Here is an 18,272-nt window from a genome sequence, read left to right as displayed (position 1 = left end):
GAAGAGAAAGTGGTATGGATAAAGGGCAGCAAGACATAAAGCTTAGCAAGCCTAATGAACAAGGGTGGAGAGCTAGACCAACAGCTATCAATTCCTAATGTCTCTCAGAGGAAAGGTAAAGTGACGAACCAAGAGGAGGGCCCAACCTGCAAATTCAATGATATACTTTATATCTTTTACTGAGTTCTGTGCTGTTTATTTCTCTTGCAGTAAAATCAACGATTGCACCCAGTGAGATGAGTGCAATATTGAATCACTAAACCAATATATTTTTAAGTATATGGTTCTATCTGTCTTTATTCAGTACAAGCATTTAAGCCTACATTTAACTTTAATCTTCCTATACAAGGTGGGTTGTGGAGTCTCATCCTATGTGAATAAGGGGTTTATCTTGTAGCATCTGAAAATCAAATAGGCACTCAACTTCTAGCCAGTGATTAGTTTATATTGTGTGCATTTAAAAGAAGTACATTCTGATTTCGATTTATTTCCACTGAAACAATACTCACCAGCCAGCTATGAAGAATATTATCAGAATTTGAATTACTTCTAAAACTGCAATGACTTTTTTAGTGCTTCCACTGGAGTTGACTGTCTTGTCATCCTAGAGATTTCCAGCTCAATGGCTTATAGAATTTGACAAAAAGCCATGTTGCTCTGCATTTGGCATAAAGTCCATTTGATTCCTGCTGATGAGTCTTACCAGTTCTGTGCCCAAATTTATATCTAATTAATCAGTTAATGCTGTTTTTGAACTTCTGGTTGCTTCTTGATGGGCTGCTTTTGCTAAAGTCTCACAGCAATTTCAATTTTCCTTCATTGGTGCAAGGACTAGAGTTTTAGAAGTAAAGCTGATTAAAAAAAAAAGTTTGCATTTCTGAGCCAGATTAATGTGTTGTACTTATTGTATAGTTTATTTTAAAAACTGTTGTCTAGACTCCAACTACTGCCAAATACTGCTTCTAGAATATTAAGCTTTGTATGACGCTTACTCAGCATGTCATTCCAACTTTTTGATGTTTTGCTGTCTCCTTGTCAAATATCAGCTTGCCTTAAAAGGACTTTAGTGCCTTGAAGATAATGAACAATTTGGCAGCAAAAATATTTTCTGGCTGATTTGGAGCCCCTGCATAAACTACTTGGCGTCTAATGTCATTGAAACCTATTATACTGGCTATTTTAAAATTAGGATTTATTTCTGTTTGAATTTTGAATTCTATCCTTGGGAGAGCCATTTAAACGTAAACGTATATTTTCCCCTTTAACAGTAGCTTATGGGCTATAATGGTAGAGCATTTTTGCATTTTTATGTTTAGTTTTATTGTAAAGAGCCTTGGGATATATTTGCATGAAAGGCACTATATAAGCTAATTTTGTATTGCATTGTATGGTATTGTGACAAGTGCAATAATCTCCAGGTTTCCTATCCATTAAAGAACTAATTTCACAGCTCACTAATTATGTGAATGAGAAGGGGAAATAGGTCCTTTTTCTCTAAGGTATGCTGAGCAGATGGCATAGCATTCATTTCCACCAGCTGAATCTAAGGTCCTCTCTTGCTTTTGGTTCCAAGACTTGCCTCTGCTTATCAAATAGAACAGGAGAGAGATGTCAGTTTCTTGTACAGCATGACAGTGTGTACTGAGAGGCTGTCTTTGTCCTTTGCTAATACAACATTAGTTAGCACATACCAGGTCTAAACAGCCTATTTATTTAGGGTGGGACATGAAAACCATTAAAATGAATGTGCATTTTAATGCAATTCTAATTTGTCTCTGATTTATAGAAGATACTGGTTAGATCTGTCCTTTGGATTTAAACTGATACCCATAAAAAGTTATTAATGACTCAGTTGAGTACCTTTGGGACTGTATCTAGCCTGTAATTTCCTTAGCCTGTGCACTTTCCTTCATAGGTAAGGTTTTGCTACCTTGCTAATCTTTCCTTTTTTTCTTTCACCTTACTCATGGAAATAACTGACTTGAATCAAACATGCATACAGTGATTTATATAGCACCCTAATGCACTGCTTTTTTTTAAAGTAAAATGAGTCATCAGAGATACCAGAGTTCTCCTGTGATCCTGAAAAGTTGGTATTTGGGCCCTTATTTCAGCATTAAAAAGAGAAAAGCTGAGAGTGAACGTCCTGACACATCTTATGTAGGACTTGGCAATAAGACTGCATTTTACAGTGCTACACAAGCAATTAGATAATTTTCTTGCTTTAACATAATAAGTAGTGCTAATTTTTTCTTTCCTTCTCTTACTGCTGGGTGGTCACATGTTTTTGTTTTGTGTTCATGGTTCTGGTTTCATTCTAATTTCAGACGGATGCAGCACTAATGTATGATGCAGTTCATGTGGTGTCAGTGGCTGTCCAGCAGTTCCCACAGATGACGGTCAGTTCACTACAGTGTAATCGCCACAAACCATGGCGCTTTGGGACCCGCTTTATGAGTCTCATTAAGGAGGTAAGTCACTAATAATATCCTGCTTCATTACTTTCCTTTATCCCAACTCCCATTTTCTTTTGTTCTTACTCTACTTGAATTCTGCTTTTCTTTTTTCAATAGCTGGGAATCTCAACTTGTTATGTGTAAAGACTTTACCAGGCAAGACAGCATTTTTATTTGAAAGTGGGTTTTCCTGAGGTATTAGTTGGAACAAAGAAGCATAAAAGGGTGAAATAACTGCATTCTAAATAAAACTTTTGTTTGTAGGTAATTGGGGGGGGGGGCAGAGGTTGAAACATTTGTCGCGTAAAAACCCAAACCCCTGAAACCCCAAACCATAGACTGACTATGAAAAATTCAGCAACTAAATATTGGCATAAGTTCAAAGGGGCGAAGAAAGAAATTTACTCCCTGGTTTTAATTTTTTTTTTTTCTTTTGTTTCTATTGTGATTTAATATACGTGGCCTTGGTCTCTTAGTATGCTGTTTAGATACTGATAGATAGTGATTTAAAGTAAAGCTAAGAGATTTAAGGTGCTAAAGGTGAACAGCGTAGGGTATTCAAGTCTCTTGTACTGTAAGTAACTCTTAATACAGTATTTCTCATTCTAGATATATAAAATACTATGATAAAGAGAACTATTTGCAATGGAATATAATCCTGTTTTTAGTGTTGGTTCCTTTTAGGATGATAATTTTGTTTTCCATATTCCCTCCTCTACTTTAGTATAGTTTTAGAACTAGGTAGATTTTAAGTTATAACAAAATGAGGGTATTACACTTTATTAAAAGTAAGGAATCAGCTCTGGAAGACTGGCTCAGTGACCTCAGTTTTTGCTGTCTCAGTGTGGTTTCAGCGGACTCAGCATCTTACAAAAGTAAGCCTTTATTTGAATGAAATTTCCTGACAGGAAAATGAAATCCAGCATTAATGAAAGAGATTAAGGCTTGGGGGAGGGAGGGCCATGTAGGGAAGCAGAAGGGGAAATGCATGCATGAATGATGGAGGAATGAAAACAAACCAGCCTTTTATCTCATTTAGTAAGAAGAGTCTATTAACTAACATGGAAAGTTGTTTAAAAAATTGTCTGTAAGACTGAAGAAAGCTTGATTTAATTAGCAAAAAGTGAATACAAAATACTTCTTAAAAAAATCAGCCACAAGGTAAATTATTTAGATAGAATGAATAATTAATGTTCCCATTCTGGCAGACATAAAATTTGTTCTTTTTGGGCAAAAAAAGGAAGAGGTATTTATTTATAGAAATTGTTTTTTCTTTCTCCATAGGCCCACTGGGAAGGCCTCACAGGCAGGATAACTTTCAACAAAACCAATGGCTTAAGGACAGATTTTGATTTAGATGTTATCAGCCTCAAGGAAGAAGGTCTTGAAAAGGTGTGTAAGATGTTTATCTCCAAAGAGATGGGAAACAAAACAAAAACCCCACCCCCTATAAACCAGTAGCATTTTTAATAACATTTCATGTGTTACATAAAACAATGTACCTGTTCTCTACTTGATATCTGGTTTCAAAGCCTTCTAGTAAAAGCTGTTATCTTGGTGTCTGACAGTTAGTGGCCTCTTAACTGTGTGCTTCTAGCCACATTCTTAGATTCAAGAGGACTGGGGAAGAGTGCACAGCTAGACCTGGAGTCATGCATTAATATACTCCGTCTTCAATCTATATTGAGTTTAGTTTTAGTGATTCCAATCCCATTACCTATCGTCATGTGTGAATCTGTGGGTATGTGTGTTTGTATTTTCTTTACATCTTACTAGTTCAAGAAGAAGTACCTCAAAGAGAATTAAATAAAATAGCTTTATTTTGGCAATTTTCTGTGTTTTAAGAGCGAACTTTGATTCTCTTCTTGGAAAACAAAGTTTCTATCTGTAAGTGGTACTAAAAAAAATTAACAATAGGTAGCCTGACAGGTTTCTCTGTCTTCTGACATGAATTTTTCTTGTAAAGACGGAGTGAAAGACAAAAAGATTGAGAAATGACGTTTCTGTGTATCTTAATATTGTCTATATTTGAATTAAAGGCCTTGGGAAGCACGTACACATATGTGGCCTGCCTACATGACATGATGATCTGAAATGAGATCATTTTCCCTCTCTTCTTCAGCCACCCTGCCATGAAGAGGCAATGCAGGAAGCTGCAGTGTCTCACACTGTTGTGATCAGCAGACAAAGGTTTTATAATTTGCATCTGCCTTGTTTGTATTTAGCTGTGGTGTTCAGTGTTCTGTACGCACTATGTTTTCCTTCATCTTCAGATAAATTTGTATCAGCTATTGCCCCAAGGTGATATTGTGGCCAGAAATAAAAGGAGAAATTAAGGGAAGGTACCATGCTGCAGGGTTGCATTTCCTTTCTTCTATAGATCATTAAATGGAGAAGTTAGCATAAACAACATATTTCTCTAAAACTTTTCCCCCCAATACTAGTTTTGGAATATTAATTTTCTCATACTAGGAAGATTTTTAAAAAGTTCAGAAGCCACAAGCTTGCTTTGAAACACTTACATAGGTAATAACATTTTTGAAAATGTCTGGTGGCAAACCTGTGATTAAAAGACTAATCTATATTCTAAAACATTCAGCAATGCACTGATAGTAAAGTCTTCGTATGAAGTATTCCATGAAGGAAGCTCTGGAAACTTAAGGGGGAAAAAATATATATATATAGTTGTGATTAGATTTGAAAAGCAAATTAGCTTTGTATATGAGTAGAATAGGTGCAATGCAACCTGTCTTCCTTACTGGAAACAGAAATGGAAGAATTGATGACATGGGAATAGCTAAATAAGTCAGTAGTGACTGGAGAGTCACTGAAGTGATAACTGTTGAAAATGAGGAAATTAAGTCTTTCTAGTTTAGGATGGCTTTAAGAACATTGGGTGACATTTGAGAACCATCAAACAACATAGGTTTTCTGGAAAAGAAAATCTTTACAGTGTACTTAATTTCTTTTCAGGCAGAAATGCAAAATAATTAAGGAAATACAGACAGTGTAATTTATTTGTCTTTTAATGACGTGATACTACTATACAATGCTATTAAAAAAAAGATGGCTGTGTTACAAAATTTACTGTATGGACTTCAAGTTTTCTGAGAGAACATTAGTGTAAAATATTGCATAATAGATGTGCAGTGGGCTAAAGGAATGGTATCTTCCATCTGGATCTGTGTTATGTCTGTTTTTATTTCACCATCAGTATTGATATGAAAGTAGAAACACAAAAGCATGTTAATTTAGCTCTTAGTTGACAATATATTATGAGATATGTGCTCCACTGAAAATATAGAAGTAAAAACATCTACAGAGATCAGAAATATTGGAAGAAAATAAAATTCAACAAGAAATACAGTACTCTAAAACACATAATAGAAAAAGGGAACTTGGGAAACAGTAATAGTGAAAGATACGGAAGAGACAACAGAAATATTTGTAAAAAGATATGGATATTTAAAAACAACCAGCATATGCTTGAGCTCTGTATACAGAAGTTCACAGCAAAGGAAGATGGTTTTACTGCCTTCATGGCTCATTTTGGCCATGTGATAAAAGATTGTGATAATATTAGTTTTTCACCAAAATGTGCTGACAGTCTCTGGGAAGAGCAGTAACAATTAGTTACCATGTATTGGAAAAGTTTAGGAGTTAGGAAAGCGTTAGCAGAGAATGATGAGGAATGCTACAGGTTCAAAGATACCTATGAGGAAAAGTAGAGCAGTTTCTGTAGGGTGTAGTGATATGAGATTAGGAAAAGAAAAATTAAAGTGTATGCACATTAGATTGAATTGCTTAGTAAATATTTAGAACATATAGGGTATTTTACTGAGAAAGAGAAATCAATGTTGACAAATAAATGTTTTTCTTTGAAGAAAATCTGGTTATTTGGAAAGAATGCAAACTCTATTTTTCTTGAATCCAGGGTGAATCATTAAACTCTAGAGCAGGACAGTTCCTAGTAGAGAGAGTACGCTTTAGCCAGTCCTTTTATTTAAAAGAGCTGTCTCAAAGGTTTTTTTTCCACAAGATTTTCTTCTGTTAGAGCTATGATGAATCCCTCTTCCTTCTCTCTTTCCCCTGCCTCCCTCCCTTCATATGTGCACTCCATCTCTCTGCATTACACTTTCTCTCCTGCTTTCTGCTACTCTCTCCTTCTCTCCCTTCCCCCTTTCTCCCCTCTTCCTTTCCTCTCTCTCCCCGTCCCCGCCCCCCCCCGCCCCATCCATTTCCCTTTCCATCTAATCCTTGTCTACTTGCCGCTCTTCATCTCTTTGCTCTTTCCATCCCCTTTCTCTCTATTTTCTTCTTTCTTCGGGAGCCTTTCCCTATCTTTCTCATCTTGTATATTACAAATGTTCTTCCCAAACCACCATCTTGTCAAGCCTCTCTGTCTATGTAGTTAGAATTCCTGAACAGTTTTACTTCCTTCCTTCCTTCCTTCCTTCCTTCCTTCCTTCCTTCCTTCCTTCCTTCCTTCCTTCCTTCCTTCCTTCCTTCCTTCCTTCCTTCCTTCCTTCCTTCCTTCCTTCCTTCCTTCCTTCCTTCCTTCCTTCCTTCCTTCCTTCCTTCCTTCCTTCCTTCCTTCCTTTCTTCCTTTTTCTTTCTTTCTCTCTCTCTTTCTTTCTCTTTCTCTCTTTCTCTCTTTCTCTCCTTCTTTCTCTCTTTTTCTCTCTCTCTTTCTCTCTTTCTCTCTTTCTCTCTTTCTCTCTTTTTCTTTCTTCATGCATTCATTCATTTTGTGGGATGAGAGAAGATGGGGAGATGGGAATTATATATGTGCCATATTATGTGTCGTGTTTCCATACTGTAAACAGCTATTATTTCATCTAACCTCTTTCCAAATATGGGGGAGTGATTTCATATGGGAAGGACAACAGTTCAACCTAACAGTTTCAGCTGTAATCTGTAATGCTTTTATGACAAAATGAGCTGTCTTGAGGAGAAAAATATTTATGGAGGGGAGAGAAAAGAGTTATTGTGAAGTATTTCTAGAAGACCTATTTTTTTGAGAGTTTGTAAAAAATGTCCTAGATGAATTGCCTGGTTAGTATAATGGGAAATGACCTAAATCATATATTTTAAGTGCAATGACTGCTGAAGTCAGTGACAACAGAAAAATTGCTCATTGATTTGAAAAAGATGCCATGTGTGATCTCAGATTTTACATAAGATACCTGTTCCTGAAACTCTTGAATGAGAGGTGATAATCAAGCATCAATCAATAAGAAGTATGCATTTCCAAATAAAAAATCACGTCTGACAAAAACGATAGATTCTTGTAAGATGAAAATGACAAAATTAATAGATGATTGGAGTGCTGCTAATGTAATGTACAAAAAATTTGCTGACAGTCAGTCTGGACACACTGAAACTATTTATAGTTAAGCACAGTGAAAATCCCAAGCTGTGGCAATCCAGGATAATAAGCAAATTATGATTTAAATTACAATCAATCAGTGTTTACACTGAAGCTGCATCATGAGGAAAATTATTTTATACTTCAGAGAGATAACAAATACCTGAATTTAATACCACTTTTGATATGAAAATTTGTCACTTAAGAAGAATCACATTTCTTGAATAGAGATGTTAACAACTGGCTTGAAATCTTGCTCAGGAACCTACACACAGGATGAATATAAATGACACAAAATGAGTTGTAATTCATTGTCCATCATATCAATGTAAGAAAGATCTTGCTTTATCTTTATTAATGACCTGGGAAAAAACAGAAAGTGGCATAAACACAGGGTTTTGTAACAGTTAGAGAAAAAAAGAAAGTGAGATAACAGATCTATGGAAACCGGAATTATTGGTATTAACATGATATTGGCAAAGAAGATAAGCATATTAATATTTCTGTAGAAAGCAAAATAAATGAAGCAATTCCCAAATGGGGAATACATAAACAGGAAGAAATAATATTAGTCACAATAGAGTGTAAATAATTATTTTCTTGATGTAATCACCACTATTACTAACTACTCTACAATAAAGAAAAGATGGTAAACTGTAGACGCATTTATCAGTTCTTCGGGGATTGAATATGGCTCTGATTTTGGCTGCAGAGTTAGATAGTTGGTACCACTGCAGAAGGGCAATGATCCTTCCTAATGCTTGTGGCACTTCACCATGAGTAGTATGTACAGCTTTGGTTGACTCAGAGCCAAAAAAATGTTACTTTTCTTAGGAGAGTTTTGAAGGAAATTAGCAACAAAGAACACTTGATTATTCATAAAGATAAATTTATTTTTCTCAAACATGCTGAAGTAAGAAAGCTACTTTAATCTATTGAATTTTTGTGGATAATATCTCATGAGACTGATGCTCAGTAAACTGCTCTAGAGTATATGTAAACTCAGAAATTTTAAGTTTCAGGAGTGCACAATGCTTCTTTTTTGGGAGGGTGGTGAATTATTGTACTGGTTTTGGCTGGGATAGAGTTAAATTTCTGGCTTGTATGGGGCTACATTTTGGATTCATACTGAAAATAGTGTTAATAACACACTGATGTTTCAGTTATTGCTGAGCAATGCTTACACAGCATCAAGGCCTTTTCCTCTTCTCGAACTGCCCCACCAGTGAGTTGGCTGGGGGTGCACAAGAAGTTGGGAGGGGACACAGCTGGGACAGCTGACCCCAACTGACCAAAGGGATATCCCAGACCATATGATGTTGTGCTCAACAATAAAACTGCGGGGTGGAGGTTGGCAGGGGCTGCTGTTGCTTGAGGACTGTCTGGGCGTTAGTCAGTTGGTGGCAAGCAATTGTTTTCTTTTGTGTCACTTGTTTTTCTTGGGTGTTATTTTCCTCTCTCTGTTATTTTTTTCCCCTTACTATATATATATATTTAATTATTAAACTGTCTTTATCTCAAGCCATGAGTTTTCTCACTTTTACTGTTCCAATTCTCCCCCCATCCCAGTGGGGGGGGCGTGAGTGAGTGTCTGTGTGGTGCTTAATTGCTGGCCAGGGTTAAACCACGACAATTAAATTGGATAGGTCTTGGTAAGGGTAGTAGCTTTGAAGAAAGTCTGGGTGTTACTGAGAAGAGACTACAAATTTGAATTTTTTTTTTTAATAAATAACTTGCTGAATTGCAATTGGCATGACTATAAGCAGATCTTTACTATATGACAAATTGCATTTTTATTGTAAAGAGGAAGCATGCACTTTAGACATGCTGTAGGAGATAACCTGGGATCATGCTGTATCTTTGAAAATAAATGGGATAAGAGGTGGCTAAAACTTCTTACAATACTGTTAAATTTACATAGCTATGTCTAAATATTCACCTGTGAACTTTTTATTTGCATGCAAGCTTAATTTATACTACGATCTATAAAAATTGCCACGTCTGAATATACCTTTCAAATTACATTTATGCTCAACTTTATAGATCAACTCAGAAATGGATTATGTTAGTGATAAATAATCTTGAAAAGAAAGAGGAGAATTTTGATAAGGTTTGAGAAGGTTTATGTCCTTATTCTGTTACCAAATGTATTGCTAAATGTCACAAAAATCCATCTAATATTTCCAGAAGAGACTAGTAACTTTGAGCTGAAGTCCAATGTAGCTTTCTTCTCAATTCCCTACTAGATTGCTGAGCAGACTATATAAATTTTATGTGTAGAATTACTGTAATCAGCACTCTCCATTCTAGATAAAGGTCCAAGAATGTATCATAATTATCTCTAATTATTCTACTGTATGAACCTATTAAGGTTTTTGAAACAATTTTTATTGTACACTTTGACTGTGTGTAGTTTTCAGTATTCAGAATTCAAATTATTATTCATTCTGATTTAACAGGTCTAATATTTTTCCTTAGTTTTTATTATTTGGTAAGTACTTCTTTTCTAGAGTATATTCCTTCACAAGTCATGCCAATTGCATTTACTATGAAATTAAATTAGTATTTTTGGAAATAAGTACAATTATACTCATCTTTTTTTGGAGACTGAATGCATGAAATACTTGAACACAAAAGAATCAAATTTATTTTAAATTTGTGTGAACATTAGCCAAACTTCTTTTCAGTATTTGCTGAATTCTTTCCTTTGGTAATGACACTGACTATTTTTAAACACTTCTGTTGAGATTTAGTTTTGCAATTGTACTGTGAACTATTGAGTAGTAAATATTGTGAAGACTACTTAGAATTTTGTTTAAGTGGTATAGGATTGATTGACCATTTGGAAACCTGAGAGTGTACCTGCCTAAAGGTGGATGGCAAACTTTTCTTGTGGTGCATGAGAAAAGAATCTCTAGATTCATCTAGTCCAGTATTCTGTATCTGAAAGAGGCCAGTTGCAGAAGTCTAGAGAAGAGTATAAGAAAACAACAAGCTTACTGCAGTACTCTGCCAGAACACTCTCAGAAACTCCACTTATTGAAGTCTAAAGGGGTGGTGTCTTCATACACACAGGTAATTTTCTAATAACTACAGAATTCTGAGAAAAGGATAGCTCTACAATCAGAGTTTGAGCACATATTTCCTTGTTTTTCGCTTTATCTGCCTTTCAGTAATGACTGTCTCAGTGGTCATATTCTCCAATGAAAGAAAAAAGATGAATTTGCTGTTAATTTCCTATTAGTAAGATGTCTGGTAGTATGACAAACACGTACTTTTCACTTGGATTACAGGTTTAGGACTTGTTCCATACAGTTATGTAATGAAGTTACATTGTGTTGCCACCATTGTCTCAGATCAGATGATGCAACTTAATTAAGAGACTGCAAATTACTTGAGGATTTTTTTCTGGAAACTGTTTTATTAAAAACAAAAACAAAAACCAAAAAAACCCCAACTAAAAATAGAGAATTGTGGTTTATCAAAGCAACAATAAAAGAATGGAAACTTCTGTCCAGACTTTCTGCAGGACTGCAGGAACCTGATAGTTACCTAATAGTTAAATACATGGAAGGTTGGACGCAATTTTTAATTTATCACTCAAGTGTAGTCAGGAAACTGTATTCCATGTCCTTGAGGAATCCCCCAATTGCCATGTTACAGAACATTCTATGATATTCGATGATGAGTCTTTTAGTAGCTCTTGTTGGAGCTGTTTCAACTTGAATAAGCTGATTGTTGACTAAGCTAATTCTTTGTATCACAGAGATTCTTTGTCTCACTGTGGAGCACAATGTCGCTTCATGGGAACTCCTGGTTTTGGTCCTGTGCTATGGATATACGTGTTAACATGTTCAAATTGGCATGCTCACTCCATAATAGTCTAGCCATTTAGGGCACTTGAATGGAAGACTAGGGGACTGAGGGCTTGACAGCCTCTTTGTGACTGTATTTACTGTGTGAACGTTCTCTCTAGGGTGTATATTAGACTATCAGTTTGTTTCACTTTTTAGGAAAACTTGAAAGTTTCTTGGAAATAAATGTAATGCAGTAGAAGTAAATTGTAAGTTGTTTGAATTGCAGGTGTACATAGTAGAGTACCTTGATTAGCTTTTTCTACATTTTTGACATTTAAACTTTTCTAGTGAAAACACATTAGCAATTCTACTCTATTTGAAAGGCTACCTTGAAATTAAAACACTGTGCTTAAGCAATAAAAGAGAATGAATTTGCTGCACTATTTATGCACAGTTTTCTCTAGAAGAAGCAGCTTTGAGAAGATGTTTGTGTGATTTGGGAGCTATACACATCAGTAGTGTATCAGAATCTGTGGCATAAGTTGTTGAGTTCAAGCTTATTAATAAAGATAATGCAAAGAGTGTCTTATTTGGAACACCTGACTTTTGTTCCATTTCTTAGATTTTTGATTCACAAAAATAGCCATACAAGTACAATTAACCTTATTTAAAAAAATAATGCGAGAATTTATCAAGACAGAAGTTTGTTTTTAAAGTAATGCAGTTGATAGTTCTTATAAGTCTAGATGGACGTAGTTAGATAAACCCCAAATTCTCACAGTTGATAATTATTCATTTGCTTGTGACTGTGGCTATGTTAAAAAGTAGGTAAGTATTTTAATTAGCAATGTATTAGCTTTTGCCAAGATAACATTTGTATTATGAACTTGAACTTCAATTAAGTATATGATTTCATGATTTAGAATTTGAAATTGATCAAATAAGGTGATGGCGTTCCCTTAGAAATTTTTGTGCTATTTGTGTACCTGATGTTGAGTCTCATAGAGGAGTTTAGTCCAGCTTCAATTATGTGAAGAAACAGCAGGGGCAGGCTCAAGTTCCAGTCTTTGTCACTCCTTGTTATTCTGATCTAGTTTGGTCTTTCTTTGAAGTAAAGGAAACACTATGATTGCCATAATTAACAGAATATTGCAACTAAAAGTTCTCAATCCTTTTACAGTTTCTTCATCATGGCCAAACTGCAAGGCTGAACATTTTCAGTTTCCTAAAAACCTGTCAAGTCACGAAATGAAACACTACTAAAAGAGTACATTAAAGTTTTTTTGGTAGTAAGCTTTGGTTTCAGTACTTTGAAATGATGTGTTAGATATTATTTTCCAATTATATTTCTGAGACAAACATGTTCCCCTTTTTTCCCTTCATGATTCTTTTGTCAGTTTATGAGGTACTGAACGGCCAAAATTCAAGAATCACAGCCATTCAAAGGAGTGACTTCTTGGAACTGAGTGTTATGCAAAGAAGAAAGATCAAATATTGATTTCTGTGGAACAGAAAATCATAGAAAAAGAGAATGAATTTATCTTTTCTCTGTTACAGCTTCCACTGATTCATACTCTGCTGTATTATCAGTTTTAGAAATGAAACTCTATTTATTTAACCCATACCAAGTTGCATCCTGATCTCACTTGGCAGCCATACTGCCACAAATCACTTAAAAGTCTATGAACAGTTTCTTAGGAATCAGTTTGAAAGATTAAAAAAAAAATGTATGTGTTTATGTATATATCTATACATACATACATACATACATATATATTCACAATCAGACCTCAGAATTTTTTAATTACTGTTTAGATTTAGTTTTAAAATATCTTTACCTTATATTATAGATATTGCTCAGTATTTGAAATGATATTTAAAATCCTCTTCTAAAAACAAACAAGAAACATTTGTTTGGGGGTTATTTTTAGGCAATGGAGTAATACAAACATTCTCATGTCTAAAAATGGATAGTTGTATTTACTGCTCATCCATTTTAATTGTATAGTCATGAAATTGCAGATAAATGATGTAATCATAAGCCTCATTATTTATTACTTAGTATGTGAGACTGTCCTTGACCTGAACCTTAAAGGATAACCCTGAACCTCCTTACTTAGATAAAAATCCTATTGACTTTACTGGAATAAGAATTTCAAAGTATAAAATGTCAAATGAGCTACGTACTGAACATTTATTTGTAAATCAATTAAGTTGTTACACTTAACCTACTTTGAGTCTTCTCCATTACATTTTCCCCAAAACATCTTTTTGTTCTGCTGTTCTCCCTGATCACAGAAAATGGTACATCCTTCTGTAAAGACAATGCTCTCTGCTCTGCAAATGAACTTCCACCTAACTATTATCGTCAGATGTGGTTTATCTTGAAAAATGAAAGTTGAATGGAAAATTAAGTATTCAGAGTACCTTTAGACATTCTGTGCATCATTTTTCCACTTAATGTCATACTTCACAAAACACATTTTGAGGTATTGTGAATCATATTTTAAACAAGCAGACTTTAAAGGTAGTGGCAGAGAATAATGGCACAGGGTTTAATAATAAATATTAGCAGTCTTTCTTTTTTTCCTGTAGCAATCTGTTTTTCCTTATAGTGGTCTTTTCTAGATGCTGAAATGTAATTAATGGAGAATTTACGCAGTAATTTACTGTTTTATAGGTTGGAACTTGGGATCCATTGAGTGGCCTTAACATGACAGAGAATCAGAAAGGAAAACCAGCAAACATAACAGATTCCCTGTCCAATCGCTCTTTAATCGTTACTACCATCTTGGTAAGCAATTATATTTGCATTTCCAGAAATACAGTTGTACAGGAAAGCTAATAGAATATGCTATACTAATTACAACAGTAATGAACAGTCTGTAGTATACGTTATAGTTATGTAGAAATTACTGTGTCATGAATGAACTCCAGTTGTTAAGCTAGTCATGGATATTTACTCTCATCTAAATTGTAAGTAAATTATCCCAATTTTAGAGTTATGTCAGTTGATTAGTAGTTTCACTGTCCTTATTATTGATTAAAATGTTTGGTTCCTTCACAAAGCTGTTTAGTTCAGCACCGTATGAGATGACAAAAGGTGTTTGTTTAAAAAAGTGGTTTGGCTATTAGCCTGATGATTTTAGCCAGCAAAATTTATTGCTTTTGTTTGGTAATCTAACACCATGATATTACCTCTAAAGAAAGTATGAAGTATTTAACATTTATTTTAATCATCGATATTACTTGATTATTAACTTGAAATTTTTACTTATACAGAAATTTAATTGAGCTATCATTTGAACTAGATCAGAAGTAACTTCTTTTTCATTGCCATTGTTGACAAATTCACAGTGGTGAATGAGGTATTTTTTACTTATAATTACATATATTTAGTTACATAAAAATAAATGTTCACTAATTTCCACACCATAATTTTGAAATAGTAATTTTAATTTCAACACAAATGAAAAAATTTCCAGAAGTGTCTTCTGTGTTTGTTGGCTGCCGGCATTATCATGAATTTGCAGATATCAAAAAATAATTCACTTCCCAACAGTTTTATTCTTTAATAAGAAGCTTTTACCTACCAACATATATTTTGACATTTCAAGCTAGAATGAATTTTCATAGGTACATAGATACAAATGCCAGTGTACTTCTAACCTTTTATGTAACATAAGCCATAGAATTTCATTCAGTGGGTAACTTTTTGGTTACTTATAAGGTCTGCTTTTATTTGAAGACTTACAAATTATAGAAAATCTTCTGAAATCCTTTGTTTCATTTATTCCACTAATTGAAAAATACATACTTGAAATATAATTGGAACATGGCTGACACTTTCAGATGTAAGTTCTTGTTATGCTAAGACCAGCACAGTTTTACCACAAATTTCTCTTTTATCGTTAATTACATTTCATAAACTTATAATCTCGAGTTTCTTTTTTATAAAATGTAAATGAACCTCTTATAGTCTCTTAAAGTAAAAGCATGTTTTCTAGACTATTAATCTGTCTTTTTTCTTCCCACTGCCCTTCACAAGTTTTCAAATTTTGTATATATAAGAACTACTGCATTATCAAGTAATGTTTCTTAGTAATTCCAGTTGACCCCCCCCCCATACTCCTGTTATGTTGTATCCAGATATCCTGCCTAGGATTTTTTTTGAAGCATTCCACTGGTATATAACTATGTTTCACATTTTCCCTAATTGCTTTCTAGAATTACTGCTTTCCAGAATATAATCCTGTTAGTCAGGTCACTCTGTTAGTGACCTGTTCCCTTCATTAGTTGGTACTCAACCAGCCTTTGTATCATCTGCACACTTCATTAGCAATCATTGTATACTTGATTCCAGATCAGTGCTAACAATACTGGGACAAGGATCAATCCCTGCAAGATTGCATAAGAAACACTCAATAACTTAGGGTGTTTCAAGTTTTTTATGTTTTAACATCTATCTATTGATGAGGTTTGAGTTCATATACTGTATGTATCATATTGATTTTGTATAGTGATACTTACACTTACATGATTTTGAAATAATGATCTCAAGAAAAGGTAAGCTGCACAAATGTAAATAGCGGCACTATCAATGAGCACTGATTTTGGACTCATAAAGCTCACAAAAGTAGATTCCTGAGATTTACGACAGCAGCTGCTTTCTGTAATCAAGGATACCCTGTCTCTTAAGGGATAACTTTTGGTTAGTGATGTTTTATAAGCATCTGTCCTCTTTGGACATATCTAAATGAAATAATAAATAAAAGAAATATGAGGACTTTAACTTGGTGTTACGAGTTGCTCACTTGCCTTTTATACTTCAGTTATTGTTCAGTGAAAGTTTTGGTAATTGCAGTAACTCCTTTCAGCTATGAAGACGTTATAAGAGTGGTACTCAGAATAATGAAATGAACGAAAAATTGTTCTGGTGCAGAAAGCACATGTACTAGCTTATTTTGTAGCTCTATCTTTTTGTGCTTAATAAATTCATTTCTGTTGGACAGAAAGCATATTACTGAATATTCATTTCATAGCAATGCAAGGGAACAATATAAAATACTGCAACTCCTAGAAACATATTTTCTTCTTCATCACCTTCTTTTTCTCTCCTTTTTTTAGTCCAGAAAATACTGCTTTAAATAAAAGGCAATTCTCTCATTTAAGCTGTTCACGTGATTTTTCTGTGCTGTTTTTTCACTTTAACAGTTCTGTACTATAGTCTATAGCATACTGTCAGCTATGGAGTCTTGATCAGTTTTCTCTGTAGTTTGCTTTAACACTCCCTTTTCTTTTAAAGATACCAGTCTTTCTTTTATTTTTCATTCTCACTTCTGAAATTCTGAACGATATCTTTTTCCTCCTTTATACTATAATCATTAAGATCTTTACAACTGTGAGTATGCCCTGCTTTTTCAGTGGTGGCTGAGTCTACTGAAGATGAAAAAATATTGATAGGCAAAATAATAGTAAATAAACTATGATTCGTAAATTCATCTACTGCAAGTAAGGATGGAACTATGTGATCTTTTTTGTCTTGAATTCTGCATAATACATGTTATAGGTAACCATCTGAAAGATTATTCTTTGGTTTATGAGAAATTCAGTAGCTCTGTTACGAAAAGGGGTCAGTGGTTCCCAGGACTTCATCACGTCTCGGAAGTCTACTGGCATGTAGTTTTGGTGCAGAAACATGTCTGGTTTCCAAGTTCTGGTTCCACAGCAGCCCAAAGTACCAGCTGAACATGTCCAATAGAGTGCTGGTCAGCTTTTTAGGAGGGGAAACATTTGAATAATAATAATAATAATAATAATAATAATAATAATAATAATAATAATAGTAATAGTAATAGTAATAGTAACAACAACAACAATAATAATAATAGTAATAATAATAATAGTAATATGCTGTTTGTATCTTTTATAAGCATAGCTTTGGTTATCTCAATCTTTTTGACACTATGGCTTTATTTCATTTTAATGCCATCTGCATTGGAACTTCAGAATTTCTTCTACAATTAAAATTCTACATTCTGAATGTTCTGTGTTTAAAAAAAACAAAACCAAAAAACCTTTCAAGTTCATTAATAAGGTTTTCTTATAATCTGATTCTCCTAAATTGACTTTGTTATGCCAGCTATCAGAACTCCGATTATTTTTTTCTTTTAGATTTTAGATGTAAGTATCTAAATATTTTTGTTCTTATACATATTCTACCTATACCTTGGAAGCCTTTTAACTTTGGAATTCAGTTTTCATATTTATAAATGTATGTGCATGGTGTTTGTTTGTTTATGCTAAATTGCATACCAGCCTGTACATCCTATCATACAGGTTCATTTGTCCTGTTCTGCTGAAATGGATGCTCCTTTCCTTTCCCTTATAGCTTTTATGTGCTTTTCTGTATCTGCTTACATCAAAGCTCTGAAAAGCTCACAGCTGTCAAGTTTAATTTTTTCAAGAAATGTGTGAAAGTTATGAAAGGTGTGTGATAATCTCAAATTTAGCAGCTTTTTGTTACTTCACTTTTGAAATGTGAAATTACTTTTTTTACTATACTTCCCTGAAAAAATATCTTTGAATATTTTAGAAGAAGGAATAATTATAACAGAGTTTCAAAACAATTTTATTTAGTTCAAAATGTAA

At 34.1% G+C, this 18,272-nt stretch overlaps 1 protein-coding gene across 1 annotated transcript in view; it reads left to right on the top strand.

Moving 5' to 3' along the window:
- The window catches only part of GRIK2 (glutamate ionotropic receptor kainate type subunit 2), a gene marked incomplete at both ends in the record, with an annotated part of 428,838 nt that overhangs the window by 219,802 nt on the left and 190,764 nt on the right, over window positions 1-18,272 (top strand). Inside the window, 3 exons of the mRNA XM_082305204.1 lie at window positions 2,328-2,471; window positions 3,741-3,848; window positions 14,302-14,415. Of these exons, the coding sequence (XP_082161330.1) occupies window positions 2,328-2,471; window positions 3,741-3,848; window positions 14,302-14,415 (366 nt within the window). The remainder of the gene's footprint in view (window positions 1-2,327; window positions 2,472-3,740; window positions 3,849-14,301; window positions 14,416-18,272) is intronic.

The sequence above is a fragment of the Platalea leucorodia genome (genome assembly GCF_965183815.1).
Source record: "Platalea leucorodia genome assembly, chromosome: 3".
NCBI lineage: Eukaryota > Metazoa > Chordata > Aves > Pelecaniformes > Threskiornithidae > Platalea > Platalea leucorodia.
The sequence above is the reverse complement of the archived record's forward strand: the minus strand, read 5'-3'. Positions and strand labels throughout refer to the sequence as shown.